At 40.1% G+C, this 19,551-nt stretch overlaps 1 protein-coding gene across 1 annotated transcript in view; it reads left to right on the plus strand.

The window, feature by feature from the left end:
• Positions 1–19,551, plus strand: part of LOC108500124 (netrin-4-like) — a 46,105-nt gene that overhangs the window by 1,636 nt on the left and 24,918 nt on the right. Inside the window, exons 2-3 of the mRNA XM_017820668.1 lie at positions 5,834–6,375; positions 17,082–17,345. Coding sequence (XP_017676157.1) covers positions 5,834–6,375; positions 17,082–17,345 — 806 coding nt within the window. The remainder of the gene's footprint in view (positions 1–5,833; positions 6,376–17,081; positions 17,346–19,551) is intronic.

Consider the following 19,551-nt stretch of genomic DNA (forward strand, 5'->3'; position numbering starts at 1 on the left):
CTGCTGTGGTTTAATACATCTTTAAGTTTAAAAGGGTTAAGTTATGAAGGTCAGGTCAGAAAAATTAAAATAATTATTGATAAAACAACAATACATCCTCGGTGAGTTTTCCTTTGAGATAAGTCTTGGGATCTCTCTTCCTGTACAGGAAAGCATATCAGTGGTTTAAATTTCACCTGTATGCTCAGAGTATTAGGACAGGAACAACACTCTTCATGCAGTGATTTGAAAGCAATTGAAGTGCTCAGCTATCCTGCAAGCTCCAGCAGAGGCAGAGCCCAATCAAGTATATTCAGCTCAGATTATTCCCTTGCTAGAGCCCTTCTGATAACAGACATAGACTTCCATAATGGCAAGAGACTTTTTTTAAAAAAACTGAAAACAGCCCATAAATTTACACTCCTGTCGTATTACTCAGTATCCCGTTTGGGGAAAAGGCTGTCTGTCACAGCATGACAGAGAATGAGGGGAAGAGTACTTGTGCCTTAGTCAAATGTCTTATTTTGGGCATTCGCTGGTTTCCCAGGCTAGGTTATAAGCTCCCTATAGGATGCATATGTTGACACACAGCACAGAAAGGTTACAGAGATGTCTTGTAAAGTTGGTGACACTGTTGCAGAAGGCAGTCTGTTACAAAGTAGCCTAAATTTGCTCGGCATCCCATTCACGAACTGAAAACAAATCTTCAAGGAAATGCAGCCCCCAGCCGACTGCTTGGAAAGCGAATTTGAAGGGAGGGGGTGTGTTCTGTACAGAGCTAAACTTAGTCAGAATAATAGTGTAGGACATGGTGAATAGCAGCAAAACAACTGGATATTGAAGGTGATGCTGCTAAGGACTCAATGTCCCTTTGAATAAATATTTGGTGCTTGATCAAAAGGTTGCACTATCAGCCTGTGAAAGCACAAGGGTTACCTGTTCATTTTTTATTCCTTTTTTTAGAGCTGAGAAGTGTACAGAGAAGTATGTTTTTGGCATATTTTCTTAGCCTATGCAGTAAACTCCCTTTTCAGCACTATAGCTGATCCCTGCTGGTCAGAAGTGAAACAAATTGATGGGGCAGTTGTTTGGGGAGTACCTGACACATAATATTTGTGGGGAGTATAATATTTGCCTTCTGCCATCCCTGTATAGAGAAGATAGTCCAGGTTGTCAAGACTGGCTCCTTAGATCTTTAAATATAATGCCATGGGGGGAAAAAAACAACCAACCAACCAACCAACAAAAACAAAACAAAAAATACCTTACTGCTTAGGCTGGAGCAGACACCTAGGGTTTATATTGTAAGATGTGACACTTGGATGATCCTTCCCCTGGTCTTATGCAGGTGGAGGACATTATTTCCTCAAACAGACTCTGTAGTGATCTGACAACTGTTGCATATTGAGACACAGCTTGACACAGGACTGCCAACAGCTTGGGATCTTGCTTCAGCCCCAGACCTCCCCATGTAAGCAGTGGCCTGGGGAGCAGCACCTGGGCCAGCTCTCATCCCAATGGGAGCCTTGAGAAAGAGTATGTGATGGGGTCAGAAAAGGCCATTTCCACCACCAAACTTAAAATCAATTGCAGGATCCAGTTATCAGCAGGCTTTGGTTTCATCTGGTCTGAGGTTATTCAGCTCGTCTGCAAGCAAAGCTGTAGGTGTTGGAGCCCACTGTTGCTCCAGAGGGGATGTGGGCAGGCAAACTGCAACTGGACACAATGGAAGAGAGCCCTGGCCTGGGACCTAATTCTTCTGTCCTTGCCTCAAGTCATGGAGGCACCTTGATTTCACAGCATGTTCTGAACTTCACCTCTGGGGTATTTATGAAGGCTGGCTCATTAGCCCCAATTATCAGGGCTATTTTAGTGCAGAAATACATCAGGCTACTCATATATGGATGAAGACTTGCCAAACTTACTACATGTTGGTCCCAGGCAAACCAAAGGGTTGTACAGCACTTCTGTTGTAACCAGTGTTAAAGGATAAAGTCCTAGATCTGACTAATAAAAATTTGAGTAACTCATTTCCCCAGGGTGGTTAGCTTTAAAATAAAACTTAAAAGTTTTTGGTTATTAAGAAAAAAGCTAAACAGATATATAATGTATAAAAAGTGAAATCCAGGTTGGACATCCATGCTGAAACTGATCCATCAAAAACACAGCAGAAGATGCCCAAAGGTTTTACTGTTTCTCAGATCTGTGAAATTTGCTCTCCTGAGTAACTGCAGGAGATCTGAACACATAAAAACATAAATTTGCATACGGAAAAGAAATAAAAATTCCAATTCAAATCACTTGTAAAATATTAGGCATCTTTCCAGTCCCATCAGCAGGCTTTTGGATAAGATGCCATATGACCTTTCTTCTGTTGGGTATCCAATGGGGGGGTGAAAAAAAAATGAAGCTGTTTTTAGTTAATGTCTACAATGTTCTGTTGCATTACAAGGTTCTGAAGTAAGAGATCTCCATTTAAAAATGGTGTCCCAGGAATATCAATAGTATGACCTCCCTTGAACTGTGTGATTTCCTAATCATCAGATAACACCATTGTTGGAACACGTGCTGAGCATGTGCCAGTGACCTGCCAATTTGTGGCACAGCTCTGAGGGACTAGAAAACAAACAAATAAATTAATCATACCATTTATGGAGCCAAGCCATCCTCCATGGAGTAAAATCTAATCAACTTCATAATAACATGCAGGGCCCATGCGTAATCAAACTCTTTAGTTCTTTATGAATTATTCAGTGAGTCCTCCTGGCAGTTGCGGTAAGTTGTTTGTTTGTCTGGCTGCTGGTTCTCTTCTGCAGCGATCTCCCCTTGCTGTCCAGATTCAGCATTTTGTGTTGTTTCCACAGAATCACTGAGTGATGGACAGGCTGCACCGTCCTTGTGGCCAAGTAATGTTCTGCCAATTGATTTCTTTAAATACAAAGCTTTTAATCGACTGCAGATTTGTTTTCCAATCTCTCTCATTCTCTCAAACTCCCTTCTGCTAATTTGCACTTTGTTCTTCTCCCATTTTCCTAATGACACAGCAGTTCAGACAGGAACTGTTTATTGATGTTGCTGCATTAGCAGGCAGAGCAGATAAACGTTCTTGTGACTGGTGTTCAGGAGAACAAACATCTTTCTTTCTTTTCCAGGTTCAGAAAAAAACAGCTACAAAACTCAATACAAGGCTTTATATTTCCCATTTATAGGAAATATAAAAAGCAGACATTCCCTTTTAAAAATGTTTCCCTTTTTGCTTTCTCACATTCTTGTCTGCAAAGCTTCCCCTCATACAACTTCTTAAATTTGGAACTCCAGCATCCCATTTCCTCAATGAAAGCTTTAGTTGTGTAATCCATCAATAGAGATGGACTTCCTTTTAATTACATGGTATATGTATCCATAATCATCCATAATCCAATAGCATTTGTAACACGGATCCATTCCTGATCAAAACTAAGTAACCTGACTCTTATTCAGAACTAATGCTTGTTCAAAGCTCAGTTGTAAGACCAGTCCCACTGAAATTCTCTGGAGGCAAAGATGACACCTTTGTGCAGCACTGAGCAAAATCAGTTTATACTGAATCTACTTCAAAGACAGAAATTGCTGTGCCTTCCTTATTTCTGGTAGTTTTTTTCCAAATGGTTTGGACATGAACATGAACCTAAATGTCACTCTCAAAGACATTGTTGAGGCATGCAGTGGTAGCTCATTATATATGTATAAGTATAGATTTATCTTTATTTCTAGAATTCTGCATGACTCAGTAAAATTTACCCTCCAGAGCACATAAAAATTTGGAATTTCAGATGCTCTGCAAAAAGGAGGAAGCCCTAAACAACTTCTATGGAAATCTGAGTCCCTTCTCAGGACAAAAAGACTCAGAGATATTGCAAGGAACTTCCTAGATAAAAGCCTCTGAACCTCCTGGTGTTCCCCTGTAACTGCACTGGGCTCAGATGGAACAAGAAGTTCACAATCAGAAAGAAATTACATTGAAATGGCCATCAAGCAGTTGGGATGGTGTGAGGACTTGGTGGAAGATCTCCAGCAGTGCTGAGAATCACCTGCTCAGTTGAAGGTGGGGAACAGAGAACAGAACCAATAGAGCCAAACATCCCCATCTTCTCTCCATTCCTCTCCAGATGACTTCTGCAAATCCTCATCTCTGTGCTGGCTGGTGGGACTGAGGAGGGACAGCTTTCATTACTTTGATCTGAAGACTTCCAGGTGCACATGTAATTCAGGCACTGCTGCCCTCTAAGCTCTGCCAGTCTCCTAAGGCTTCAATGGGATACTAAAAAAAATCTTTGCCAGCAAACACACTCCAAATTACCTTAAGGGTGGCTTCCACCTGTTTCTAAGAGTAGTCAAGAGCATTTTTGTATGATCTCCTTTCTTTCTACCTGAAGTTTAAGACTACCTTACACTTTATGTAAGCTAAAATGGTACACACCTTTGGTCAATGGGATTCAGTGGACATAAAATAATTCTATTTTGTGTCCTAATCCTGGGAAGCAAAATGTATGAGGTGTTTTCCAAAATAATGTCCATGTCTGACCTTTCTTTCCTGGTCTGGCAGAGATGTCACTGAAGAACTAAGGACAGAGCCAACTCAGAAACAAAACAGTGTATGTCGGACACATTTTTTCACCTTAAACTTTCCTTTGGGAAAGAGGGGTGTCAATCTGACACTTTTATAAGTACTTTGAGTACTTCTATAAGGCCAAATTGGAGGCTCCTTTCTTTGACCTAACTTGATTTTTAAATTAATTTTACCTGAGGAAAGGCTGAACATAAATTGAGTAGGGATTTTAAAATTTTACCTAGAATGTTGAACTAATAGCTGACCTTTGAACTGCTCCTAGATTACTCAGGGTTTATGGTCATCCTATGTTTCATTGGAAGGGTCATTTCCTGTAGGACCTACATCCAGTCATCTGACTTGTGACCTCTTGGATTAGATTTATGACCTTGCAAGGTCAGTCTTTAACTCCTTCTAGAGTGTTAAGTTGCAAAGAGGACATGGTATGTCATTAGAAATGCAGTTTTCTCCAGCGTAGTAATAAGGTTTTGGAATGACCTTTAATTCCACTTCACAAGAAACTTGTGATTTTCAAAAAATATTGAGACTTTGTAGTTATCCCTACCTTTTCTTAATTTAGAAATAAGTAAATATATCCATTGAAGATGCCAAAAATTTGCCAATATTTGCAAACTTGGTAAGCAGAATGTAGTCATCTATCTCCATGTCAAAGTATTTAAACAAAAGATAGACTTGATTTTCAGCTCTGCTATGAATTAATAACTCCCCCTGATCTTATTAGGAGCAGTAGAAGCTCAACACTCAGCTGTAGAAATACATGCTTTCTTTACGTGTTTTTATGTGTAATTAGTGTCTGTAATCTGTTGGGCAGGAATCATCTCTTTTCTTAATGTATCTACAGTGTACACTCCAGTTTGACTTTGCTCTCTGATAACAATGAAAATAAATGCATTGAATAGATTCAGTCAATACAGATCTTTACTAGAGTGAAAGTAAGACAACACAAGATTTCTCTGGTTAAACATAAAATTCAGTGGACCAACACAACTGCATTTTCAACAGAAATTAAGGTTAAGCACCATAAACATCAGTTTCTGAGTTAGGCACCAAACACAAGGACTACATTAATTGAGAAACTGCCTCAAAAACTTAGTGTGAAAAGATGAAGCAGCTCTCCTTTGAAGGTGTCCTCTTGGATGTCAGTCCCCAGATGAGGACTCCAAACATTTGTATCGTCACCTGCGTTACACCCTGAGAAGTATTTGAGAAGTTCTACTTGTTGTCTTTTTTTTGCCCCTCTTTCAGACCCCACAAGACCGCGAGCCTTCCGCTGCAATGGCCGTGCCTGCAACCCTCCAGTGGGAAACCTTGCGGCAGGGAGGACACCAGTCACCCTCACCACGTGTGGCCAGAACAGCACAGAGCTGTACTGCTCCTACCCCGACCACAACCTCCTGCACCGCCCCTCCCGCGGCTGTGGGCAGCCTCGCTGCACCAAATGCAACGCCAACCAGCCTGACAACTCCCACCTCCCTGCTGACATGACGGATGATTTCTTTGCAAACCCCGTCTCCTGGTGGCAGTCTGCCCAAGGGGTACACAGGGAAGAAATCCGACTGGACTTTGAAACAGAATTCTACCTGACCCACGTCATTGCTGTGTTCAAGTCACCTCGCCCGGCTGCAATGGTGTTGGAAAGATCCCAGGATTATGGGCTGACTTGGAGGCCCTACAAGTATTTCTCTGTCAACTGTACAGCTACTTTTGGGCTCCAGGATGATCTCATTGAGGAGGGCTCCATGTGCACTTCCAGGTATTCAGATGCAGTGCCCTGCACCAGAGGAGAGGTAAGCAATAACTGAGGCTTGGACTAAGTTTAATGTCAAACAGCTGAAGAGGGCCTGAAAACCAGAGAGTAGGTGCTAAAACACATACTGTGCGTATAAATTCAGAAAGGTAGCCCATCCCAAAGGGCTTTGTGTTAAGAAAATAAAGTGGAAGAAGAAGAGAAATTGTATATCAATGAAAATGAATGGAAATACTTTAACAAATTTATTTTATGAGAGCTTTCACAGAATAGGATTAATGTTGCCTAATTGTACACTGCAGATGCCAATAACTGAGCTATAATTCCAACAAAGCAGATGTAGGGAAATACACATTTGTAGAGTCTGATTTATCCAAACCATTTTCCTACTTTAGGATGACATGAACTGCATGGTGTTTCATTTTCTTCTCCATATAAATAGTTCCTAGATGATTGAATGGTTTTAAACAGATCATTCCCCTAAGTTTAATGTAATTTTTCTTGCTGATGGTGACTGCTGATTGTATCAAGCAGGCTCCAGAAATGAAACTGCTTAGAAGCAGGAAGTGGGAGTGAGCAGCCAGGCTTCACTATTCAACAGTGGGAAAAGCCCCTCCCTTGGTATGAATATTCTGTTATTAAACATATGCAAAAGGATTTTTTTTTAATAAATATACAGTTACTCTGATAAATTCCTCTGACAAGAATATTAACTACTCTTAGTAATCAGACACTCAGTTTAGTTAAAATTCCTTTCATTCATCAATCTTGACACAGTTTAGATGGGAAAGAAGGTAAATATCTTGGTATCATTTTATAGAGAAGACATAATGGTACAAAGGGAGATCATAAAATATTCCTATATTCACAACAGAGGCTGGAGTCTTTTCACTTCCTTTTATTTCCTTCTCTCTTCCTTGGAGAAGTCATAATCTTTTTGGTTTCTCTGTCTGGAAGTGATCATGAAGATTCATCAGTAATACTTTGCTGGAAATTTAGCTTAGGGGTGAGGTGAATGGTCCAGACAGGCTTCAAAAAATCCTGTGTTCTAGCAGTGCACTTCAAAATGCACGTGAAAAGAAACTAGTGTACTATACCGGAGACAGGGAAACAGTAGTAAGGAGAGACCGAGTTCATCTTTGTGCAACAGGCTAAGAAACATCTCTGCATATTAGAAATCTGGAACAGATCATCTGACTACTAAACTATCTTATTTCTGGGAGTAGTAATTCTGCTGGTCAGTTAGGATGATTAATTTAAGTCAAAGACATCCAAATGTCTTCTGTAGAGGGATTACAATTTGCCACGTCAACACAGAATCTCAGCAAGTAATATAATTTTCCACTCTTGTGTGCCTTCCAATCAAAAATCTGGAAGTGCTTTGCAAGATCCAGTTAATGATCTTCAGCACACATACAAGGGTCCTGCTTCCATTTCACAGATTGGGAAAGAGCAGCACAAAAAGGTGAAGTGTTTTGTGGTAAAACAGGACAATTCTGGTTGAGTAAGAGACAGAATGCAGGGTCTGAGGCAAATGCCTTGGCCTTAAATGCAAAACAACTCTTCCTTCTCTAGTACACTTTCCCTGTTGCCCTGCACTATGTTGGCTTTTGTGCTTCCTTAACCTTGGGGATTATCATTAAGACCATGTGTTGCTGCTACAACGAATCTGAGAAGTGGATGGCAGAAAATCAAATAATAAAACATTCATCCAACACAAGCCTTTGTTTACAAGTGTCAAAATGATTCTGTCAACTTGGGCAGCAACTACACTGAAGTGAGTATGTGTATGCTTAATCAATCTACTCTGTGGTGGTAGATGTCAGAAAGCAATAGTAATAGTAAGAACAGTCCTATATTTACAGGTTATACCCTTGCAGATCCCAAATACTCCCATGAACATTAATTGAACACATAGAGAGGTCACTTCCTCCATGGGAGGAGGTGAAGCTGTACAGCAGAGCACAGGAATCTGTATGGCAACTTAACAGAGAACAAGACAAACACTGTTTCACAGCACATTAACCCAAAAGGATTGTCAAGTTCTGGACAGGCTTTACAGAGACCTCTTAATCAATCCATGTAACGTCACTATTGCAAGGGTGCAGAAGCGTTAGGCTTTTCAGGTCAGCAGCATGACACAGCAGATTCTTTTGTGAATGGAAATAAAGGGAAGCAGAGTGTAGTTATTTAAAGTGATACCTGATCAGATTTGCCTGAGTGACACTGCTACTGTTACTGCAAGTCTCACAGGAGCTTTGCCCATGCATCTCAGAACTGCAGCTTTACACTTCGTTTTGAAGATGTCACAAATGTCACCAGGGCACCTCCTCAAACACTGACTCAAGTGACTTGGAAGGCAGTTCTTGAATCCTCACCACTATTTTCTTCAGTGTTCTCTGTTTCTTTTTCACCTTTACTCTGACCTATCCAGAATCTACTACTGATTCTGGCTAAGCCTTGAATTGCTGAGGGGCTCACATCACAAGCTGACAGCTTCTGAAGTGATCCAAACTGTTTCAATTTAAATGCTAACCAGTGCTTGAGGTAAACACCAGTTTTCTTTACTGAGGGTGCTAAAGTAATTTCCACCACAGGACACTCAGGTTTTTCTTGGGTCTTATTCATTTGGAGAAGAGACACAAGTTCCTTTTTTAACAGGGCACAAAAGGAATAAAAAAAAAGACATGGTTTACTGAGAACACTTAAGTTTAAAACCCATGCTGGGACACATAATGAAACACGATTTCAGGTCAACTGGCTCCCAGAACTGAAAATGTAGGTGTGAAAGGAGAAGGTGGTAGAGCTGCAGTAACCTCCACACATCTGTAAACTGAGATGCATCTCCCTGAGTCGGCACATTCTGGTGGTCCTCCAAGACCATGAAAGGCTTTTCCTGGTAGCAGGGTAGAAACCTTAGCAGAAGAGAAAATTTTAGGAGATGAGAATGGAAGTCATTTGGATGAGTGATGTGACAATGTCACAACAGAATATAGTGTATCAATAAGTTAAGGTATATCCCTTGTCTCTGGTAGATTGTCCCTTATTTTTCTCCTCTGAGAGGGTCACACATCTCCATTCTATCCCAGATAAGATACAGCTGAGAGAGAAGGTGTCAGGCATTGGGGAACAACTAATGTAGAAATGCAAGGAGATTACTTTCTAATATCTCTTTTCATTTTCTTTTACTCAAGCATTTATTAAACTCGTTACACCTGTTCAGATCCAGAGTACTTTTGCAGATAGAATCTATCTATCTGAGATCCTAAGATCCCCATCATTAGTTCATGTACTAAAACCAACCTCACATTTTTAAAGTCTGTTCATCTACTGTAAGTGCATCTACAGGGAATACTGGCATGGAGCCTTATGCATCAACTGAGACCTTTTTTACCTACTTGTCCCTCTATCTGCTTTGCTAACTTAAAAACGCTGTACTACATAGTCATAGAGCCTAAAATGAGCCTTCAGGTCAGCTAATATAAATTAAAACTCAAGCCCAAACAAAAGGAGAAATTATCACAACATTGTGCCAGATTTTAGTGTGACTTACAGTTCAAACATCCTATGGAGGAAACACGGATCAAAATGTTTGGACCTGCATCCTGACAGCACGTGCACTCAAGGATCTGAGAGATTAAGAGCATATTTTTAATAAACTGGAATATCAGGAAATGGAAACAAATGTTCTCCTCCATTGAGCATGATATTTGCATGAAAGAAAGTTGTTAGCATGCAAAGTGAGGTAGAACACTGACCTGTTCATAGCCACCAGACCTAAAAGGAGACCCTTTCCCTATTGGGTCTAGCTAGGGGAAGGGAGTTTTGAATCAAAGGCTGGTTCATTTATGTGAGTGTCTGTGTGACAGATGACACCAATGAAGTGTGATATAATAAACCCATTACTGGAATTCACTGGGGGCTGGAAGAATTGTGTATGCCTGAATTAAGTAACTGGTTTCTATGGCAACATGTTAAGTGTGCCTTGCACAGAAGACCTGTTCATTCTCCGTTTTGTATCCTGTGGTGACCTCTTTAGGGACAGAAGTCCCCAGCAGTGCCTTTTGTCAAAGATGAGTGGACCCTCTTTGTAGCTAAAAGATGTTTAATCACTCTTCTAAACACACTCAGTGAATGCCAGATCAAGACATGTTGTGATGGGACACACTTCTGTCTACTCCAAAAGCCACCAGCTTGTTCAGAGAGAAGCCACAGACAACCCTGTGGAAAGCCTTTCTTCTGCACTGACACTGAAGGTCTCTGCTGCCTTTCTCCATCCACAGAGACTTCCTGAGCAATAGTTGTGGCAGAGAGTGACTGCTTGCACCCCGACACCAAACCAGGCTGGGAACAGGGCTCTGTGTGGAATCTGTGTGATCCTGTTCCAAGGACCTACAATTTTTGCTGTCTTTTCTCAGGCTTTTCTTTTACTGTATTCATGCCAAACCTTTTGATAAATAGAGGGGGATCCCCTGTGTGGGGGCACACACACACACATACCTCATTAAGTGGCAACATCAATAATTCAAGAGGTCACCACTGAGGCTTCAGTGGCTTCTTAGAGTTCTGATCTCATATGGCACTGGGGTCACTGAAAAGAAACATGCACAGCACATCATAAGGTTGAATTCCTAGTAGCTAAGATGTAAGGACAGGGTCTTGTATTGCGGTGAATTGTCCAACAGTCATCAGGACTGGCCTCTCGAAGCTGCATGATGTTCATATTATTCCAGCTTCCAGCCAGAAAGGATTCCAGGAGGGATTAGTCACTAGTGAAGGTAAGTGCCTGGTTGTTATGACTAGGGCTGTCTGTTCAGCATTTCCTTCAACTTGAACTGTGGAGCAGATTGAATACAGAGGCGAGTTGAGAGGAAGCAGTTAACACCATCAGTGTAAACAAGCAGACAGCACTGCCAGGCCCTGCTTCCCTGGAGGAAGAATTAAGGCAAGGATTTGTCTCTGAAGGGAATTTGAACTGATGAGACTAGTCCAGCAATCCCATCCCTGGCAAGCGAACTTGAGGAGGGCACCAAGTGTCCTTCTCTGACCTGGTTTGTAATGAGCCATGTCAGAAACATGTGGAACACGATAAACCAGCCAGAAAGATGCCACAGTGGTTTTTTTAGCATTGCTTCTGCATTTTGTGCATTTCCTGAACATACAAGGCAGCAGATATCAAATTATTTTTTCTTCTCACTTTGTTTCATAAAACTTTAATGGAGTTGCAGCCATTGCTTTTTTTTTTTTTCAAGTCTCAACTGTGAAAAAAATTGTTGGCTGAAATGCTATAATATAAGTAATTTATTGTTGTAATTTTTAAACTCCAGGCAAAAGAACACTTAAATGCTTGCTCTACAGTTGGCCACACATCACTGTCATGGTGAGATTATACACTTAGCTAAATCTGGTCATGTGTAAGATTTCAGCCAAGACCTAGAGATATAAGTGGCTCCACTTAAAAGAAACGGATTCTCTCCCATAAGAACACAGACTGGTTGACACTGATGGTGATGGGTTGTTTTAGCTTTCCCTGACAATTCAGCAAACAGTGAAATGAGTCTCCTCATTATCAATCCAGTTCCCAGTCAGGCTGTTGCATCAAGGAACTCCTTGTCACCCTTCACCATTTCAGAGCAAGGACCTTTCCTCATAACGAAAAAGGACAGCGCACTTTGTGGGAGCATGGAAATGTTCTCACACCCCTCCGTGAGGTGCTGCTATGTAGAATGGAAGGAGTTTTGCCCATTCCCTCTATACAGACTGAAAGCTGAAGGGTTTTGAGTCAAATAATCTAGATTTTGTACTCCAACTACATTACTGTCTTGAAAGAGGATATTGCTTCTCCCTACAACCCTTGCCTTTCTACACAGATGTGCATCTGCAGAGAACCTGAACTTCCAGAATACAATTTGTTTGAGGAAGAGAAAAGGTCTGCATGGCTCTTCAAATTTGTCTGTCTAACTTCAATTGTGCCATTCATACTGGCAGCACTGCCTAAATATTAATATTAATGCCACACTGACTGGATTACTGGAATAACCTCAAAGCAAATGCAAACCAAAAGGACATCATCTCTTTATAATTTGGAGAATACAGAATGAATTCAAGATGACATTGTCTTGGTAGTAGCTGAGTTTACCCAGCTCAAATAAATTAAGAAAACAAAATTCACAATTATTTCTTTAACAAACTATCATATTCTATACCGACTTTTGAGTTTTGTTCTCTGGAAGGACAGAAAAGCAGTGGATCTTGACTAAAAAAAAACTATTCCATGGATTGTCAGAATGGGCCTTCTAATGGCTAAGAGAACAGCTAAACTTTGTGCTCCATAGAGTAAATCAGGAAAAAGATTACTTCTTCTTTACGACTACTGTACCACAAGATGGAAGTCAAGGGGCTCTAACAAATAAATCAGAGGATATATGCCACGAGGTAGGAAAAATTCAGAGACAATTGTTTACTATTCCTTTAAGAACAAAATCAACTCACACGAAAATCTCTTAATGAAGAGGATTTAGGGCTGATGAGAGTTTTTATTGCAGCTTCCTTCTGATGGACCTAGTATAAGCACACAGACATTTCTGACCTCATTAACCTGATTGAGTGCAACGTGATCAACATAGCTTAAGGATTATTTGTAATATCAAATTCTTGTTCTGCACAAGGATCTTCTTTTGTAGGAGGGCACGTATTGGCATTGCCCTCCATTTATGATTCATATTCCTTGACCTTAGGCTATGAGATTGCAAGGGGGAACCTTTGTTGTGTCCACATCTTTTCTGACAAACACTGTCTGGAAGATCAGGTTAAGAAAACAGAATTAGATGCATCAAGAATGGAGAAGCAAAACCTATGGCAAGAAATCAAAATTTGAGACACTGTCTCCAGAATGAAGATGATCTCTTGATTGGTGATAAAACAATGTGAGGCTGTGCCAGCTTACAGCAAAATCAATCCTCTAACAGTGGCTACCTTTTTTAGCTTTGTACATTTACAGCATTCTCCAGACTTTCTTGCTCTTAGAAAAGTCAGGAGGGGACAGGGTAGACTTTTTGAGGTGCAGCTGATTGATTTTTGAAAATCAGAATGACAAATATGCCCTTGATAGCAGATATGCAGATAAGCATGAATGTCCTACTCAGCATTCAGCTCCAGTGTCAGCTCCTGATTGTAAGGGAAACTCAGGATCTGGGATGCACTTCTGCAAAGGGTTAAGCTATAGAGGTGCTGAACACCCTCAACTTCCACCCAAATCAGTGGAAGTGGAAAGGTTTCTAGGGTGTCCCTTAGCAGACTCAATCACCATTAGATTTTCTTCTGCAGCTGTGCATGTGCTACTTTTTTGACAGCTGCAAACTGATGTTTAGGGAAACACCTGGAAGGCTTCAGAGCACTCTGTTACAGCAAAAAAAAAAGAACAGTTCTTGATATCAGATAGAGATTTAATTGGATGAGAAATAACTTTACAGTGAACATCATGGGAAGCTCTTTTCAAAGCTTGCATCTTAATTAAAAGAAAACACTTCTTTTTCATTATACTCCCTTCATGTCTTTTACATGAGTATAATGAAAAACTGAAAATTCACACAGTAGCTCTGGGAAATGAAAAACAGGAATATTCATGCCTTTCTGCAAAAGGCAGAAGTCAAACATCTATGTGTATAGAAGGAATCTGCTTCATAAGGTTTAGAAATACAAACCTTGTGAACTCAAAAAAAGGAACAAATAACACAACTGAAAAGGTGGAATGTCTCTTCCTACAGCTCATGACCCTAGGAGTTTAGTAATACTTTGATCCATTTATAATCTAATATTTAAAACATTTATGCATTAATGGTTGTGACAGCTAAACTCTTATGTTTTACATATACTTATTAAAATTGCATGTATTGAACATCCATCTCCAGGGATTCTCAGAGAATTTTACAGATACAAACTTACTAATCTTCCTCCCATTCCACAAAGTACTTGAATACCTGTATCCCATTAACAAAGGCAAAAAAAAAAGGAAAACAGGACATAAAACAGACTCCTCCTATTTCTACTGAATTCACTGGCAATCCAGAACAGTATGAGGCCCTAGTTACTTGCTGAAAATTATACTGAACAATTGTGCTAGGGATGTGACCAAATAGTTGCATTCCAACTCTATATTTTGATCACAGTGACATCTTCTCCTTTTTTACAGAAATAAAATTCCTCCCTGAATCACATAAAATTATTATCCAATATATACAGCCACCATCAATCTGTCTCTTAATTTAGGGTCCATTTTTCCTTAGGGAACTATAAACCCAAATACATTTATGGAAAAATAATTCAGGGAATGTAAGATGAAATACCAGTTCTTTTTAACAAATTTATCCCACTCTGGAATGATTTGAATCAATACATATAGTAGACTAATAAGGATAAATTATGGGTACTAAACTGTTCTTCAAGAATTATTGTTCTAAACAGCAGGGCAATACATATGTTAAGCAAGATCTGATGACTGACACTAATGTGAGAAGAAACATCCAATCAAACATCAAATATTAAAAATTAGGCAGGAGATAGTGATTACAGTATACTCTTCCCTGTGCTCAAGGGTTTTAACCACCAATATTTCAAGGAGAATTTGACATTCAGAAGAGAAAAAAGAGGGAAATCCCATTTTCCAGTTTTATGCATATATGAAATGGTGCTGCTAAACTGACTTAATTGTGGAATAAAACCGCTACCTCTGGGGAAAATGCAGATCACCTAAACATAGTTCTATTGCCACAACACATCTATGCTGACTTTGCTGGTACAAAATATCTTTATTTAAGTAAATCTTCAGTATCTTTGATTTTTACAAAGTTAAGGAAAGTTAATTCCTTAGTGCTTGTTGAACCCAAAAGAACATATAAGTGCCACTCCCAAAAGACCTCACTAGTGTTATGTCACCCAAATCAGATCTTTAACACTTAACAAGACTTGCCTTGGGAGAAATAAGGACAAACAAATCCAGTGTCACCACTGAGCCTATTCTAGACAGAAATGTGTCATAAATTAATCATACAAGCAAACTCCTGTACCTCAGCTGGAACAGAATACGGTTTTTTCTTAAAAGGATGCCACAACCCCTATGGGACTTCCAGGCTATTAATGTCCCTACTCACAAATGATGTTCAGCATTCTAAGGGGATATGGAAAATGCCAAAGCAAGTCCCCTCAAGAGATGCAAGGTCAGAAATGAAAATATTTGCAAAACAATAAACCCACAGGAAACTAAACCTTTTTCCAAGCTGTCAAGCAGAGAAACAAACACAATACAGCTCTGTGAAAGCAAATGGCCCTATGCTGAGAGGAGAGCACCCAACAGCTGTTCTTTTGCCTAAAGAACTCAGTGCTGTGTGAGCGCCAATTAAGACATGGGGAGGACAGTTTCACAAGGACTTTTAACCATTCTTTGAGATCCCTGACCTTAGCAGGCTCTGAAGAACTATTCCATCCAGTTCACTGTCTTGGTCTTAGTTTAATTGACCACATGGGAGGAATATGTGTGTGCCTGTACTTGACCAGCTGATCAGGACTCTGAGAAAGCGCTCCACCTTTGTGTGGTCCACAGGGGACTGGGAAGAAGAAGAGAAGGTTCATATAATGGTTTCCACAAAAAAAAATTAGGATTAGGGGAACTGGACAAAAGAGATTTGGCCTTTGCCCTGTGAAAGTAAGAGAAATGCTGGGCTGCTGAACAAAATAAAATGAGCCATTTGCTTATGGTTCCATTGATCAGGGGAATGTAGACAATGGGGTGGAAAGGCCTGGGCTATTTCGTTGTGACTTCATTGCTCAAACAAGAAATTATGGGCACCTCTGATCTCACCAAGCAGGGCTGTTTGCAGCTTTGTAAGTAGCTGACAATATAAGAGAATTAAAAGAAAAAGAGGAATGGAGCTTACCAAATAGAAAATGCTCTGGACAGGTGGGAAAGATCCCACTGCCTTTGCTGTGGTACTGCCAGGTGTAGCTCTGTGCAAAGCCTGCCAGCTGGTTCTGTCATTTCTAGGGGTTTTTGTCTCCCCATGTTCCATCAACATGCAGCAGAACTGTCTTCTAGGCATGTACCACAAGCTCTGTTTTTTGGCTCCTGCAAGCAAAAAGGAGCAAGAGTATTTTACATGCTGCAAGTATCGAAATTAGTGAGTTCACTAGGAAGAAAGAAAAAGAAAAACAGAGAGAAAGAGGCAATCCCTATGGAAACAAATCTTTAACTCCACTAACACTAGTGGAGTGAGTCAGACAGACACTGTGACCACTTATAAAGCAGGGCCAAAGAATCCCAAAGGCAAGTGCCTCTGACACGATGAAAAGCTCAAGCAGAGGAGAAAACAGCTCTCAAATTGGATTTTGCACATCTAAGCCTGGGAATAGTGCAACCAGTTCTCTAGAAGTTCACTGGCAAAGACTGTGGTGCAGCCCTTCATTATCAACCTCTTCCAAAAGTATCAGAAACAAGCACACCCTGAGAGATAGAGAAGGGTAGAATGGTGCATGAGCTAAAACACATGTTCTACTGCCAAAATACGACAGTCACTGTTATAAACACCAAATTAGAACTGTAATGCTCAAAACTGAACTGTTGCTGCTCTAGAAAATTATGAAACAACAAAAATGCTGTGACAAAAGAGTAACAACCTGAACATTGTTTTGGGATATTTGCTGTGTATGCAGAGTCCTATATCTGTTCTGGGATGTGTATGTTCTCTCTTTCAGGTGATTTATCGTGCCTTAAGTCCAGCTAACAAGATTGAGGACCCCTATAGTCCTGAGGCTCAAGATCTCCTGAAACTCACCAACCTCCGCCTCCTTTTGTTAAAAAGACAGGAATGTCCATGCCATGGTTCAGGATTGGTAGAGAAACCTCAGAGGTTTGCCCACTATGCTATTTATGACCTAATCGTCCGGGGAAGCTGCTTTTGCAATGGGCACGCAGAGGAATGTGAGCTGGTCAACAGGACGGGAGTCGTGGAGAACATGGTGAGTTCTAGACAGTCACCAACCACCCAGACTTGCTACTTGCTTCTGCTGTCTCAGCCTGACTGCATATTTTGTGTATGACCCTGTCCCAGCTTCCCTAAGCTTATCTAAGGAAAGGGCATCACTGTCAATCCACATTAGCTAAACCTACACCACTCTAGGAAAATATTTCCTATAATCCTTTCTGTATATTAATTTCATTGCTAAAAACTTTGGACTCAAGATACCTATAAGCTGGAAAGGGCCTTTGTAATTGGAACAGAGATCCAACCCCAAATATAGTGAATGAAATCTCCTACCTATATGACTACACAGAACTGAGCAAATATCTTTACTACAAAATCTGTCTCAACCAGAATTTCAGTGTCAGATTTCAAATCTCAGATTTTCTAAGTTTGTGAGACATGAGCAGTTCTGTCATACTTAGGGTATCAGCCTTCACTCATAGGTTTTCAACCTTCTGTGTTCTTGTTACTTTCACTACATTGACAGCAGTGTTCAGGATGTGAAAATAACTTCCATGCCCCCACTCTTTTATCCCTGCATCTTTAAATCAGATAGAATATTTTTTTAAAGAAAAAAATTATAGTACTGTGACTAGCCCTATGAGTTTATTCTTTTATATGCATTTGACCCTGGATGTAATAACAGTCACAGGAAGATTAAGATAATCAAATATCCAGGTTCATCTAAACACATACATCACAGACAGAATTCAATCCACTTTAAACTAGTCAATGGCTCCACTGGTTCCAGAAGGCTGTCTGTCTCTGTGTTGAGTTTTGAAAACCCAAATAACTCTTAGAACTTTAGTCCATGGTGCACTCTGACATAATAGACTCAAGAAAAACATCCTAAGATAATTTATGTCCTTTAGATATACAGTACACTTGATATTTTGGAGTATTTTACTTTGGAATGTGTATTCTTTGTCTTCCTTTCAACTTTTCTAGGTTCAGAGGTAGATATTGTAAGATAATTAGAACTGCATGACCTTCACGATATTTTCAAAATCATTCTGAATCTCTTCCATCTGTGGGATAATTTCAAGATTCAGCTACACTAGGTGATACTATCAGATTCAGATAATGTAGACTCACTAAAATCATAACTGTGTTGAGAAAAGCTGTTTAAAGAGTGCATCCTCCCTACTGCAAACTGTTAAATATACACATAGTGAAATCAAATAGATGAATAACATGCTAAATGGATACAGCTGGTAGAAAAATAAACATTCTGCCCCTCCGAAAAGGAAAACACAATATTGTGTATATCACTGGCATAAGCACTGTAAACTATGACTGGATATTTTTTCCCACTGGTCACAAGGGAATAGAATCTTCTTGTGCCATCAATGACTTCAGAGGGCAGAAGGTGAAATAGTTTTGAAGAACTGCACTTCATGAGTGACTCATGTCCCAGGAGACAAGAGGGTGGATGTAGCACATGATTCGCACAGCCTTTGCCTAAGCAAGTCTTTGCCTAAGCAGGGATTCAAACAGAGTAAAAAGTAAGAAAAGCTTTCCAGAGTTTTAACTGCCTCTAGAATCCTAGATGAGGCCTGGAAAAGACCATAAGTGAACTGGTTTGAGTCCTCACATAAGGGTATGATCAAGCACACCTAAACCATTCAGTAGTGGATGGTTGTTTAACTAGATTTTTAAAATTTCTGATGAAGAGGATTCAAACCCTCAGTAGTTGCTCCAGTCTTGACATTCTGAAAGCTCTTATTTAGTGCCTGCCTAAATAATCTCTGCTGCAAATCAATGTGATTCCTTCTCGTCCCCTCTCCCTCAATGTCATGGAGAGCAGTTGTTCCTCATTCTGCAGATATGATTGGAAAGTTCTCACCAGGTCCTTCCTTAGGTTCTACTTTTTGTACTAACCAGAAAAGTGTGAAACCTTAGGTGGTCAAAATTTAATATTCTACACACAGCTCATAAAAGCCTGGAATAAAGATGATCATGGTATTGTGCTCCTCTTTTCCATGCTTTAGTCATGACACTCTAGCTCTTCCTCAAATACACAGTGAAGAGCCAGGTTCCTGAATCCTTTTACACTTTATCTAATATTTACCAATGATGATATTGTAATGCTGAAGGGAGACTTCACATAGGTACAGATCTCAGGGTTTGGTTTACACAGGCAGCATGAGGGAGTTTATATGTGTAACTTTGCATCTTACAATACAGTAATCTCCTTGCCC

This window comes from Lepidothrix coronata, unplaced genomic scaffold (genome assembly GCF_001604755.1).
Source record: "Lepidothrix coronata isolate B3197 unplaced genomic scaffold, Lepidothrix_coronata-1.0 Scaffold84, whole genome shotgun sequence".
NCBI lineage: Eukaryota > Metazoa > Chordata > Aves > Passeriformes > Pipridae > Lepidothrix > Lepidothrix coronata.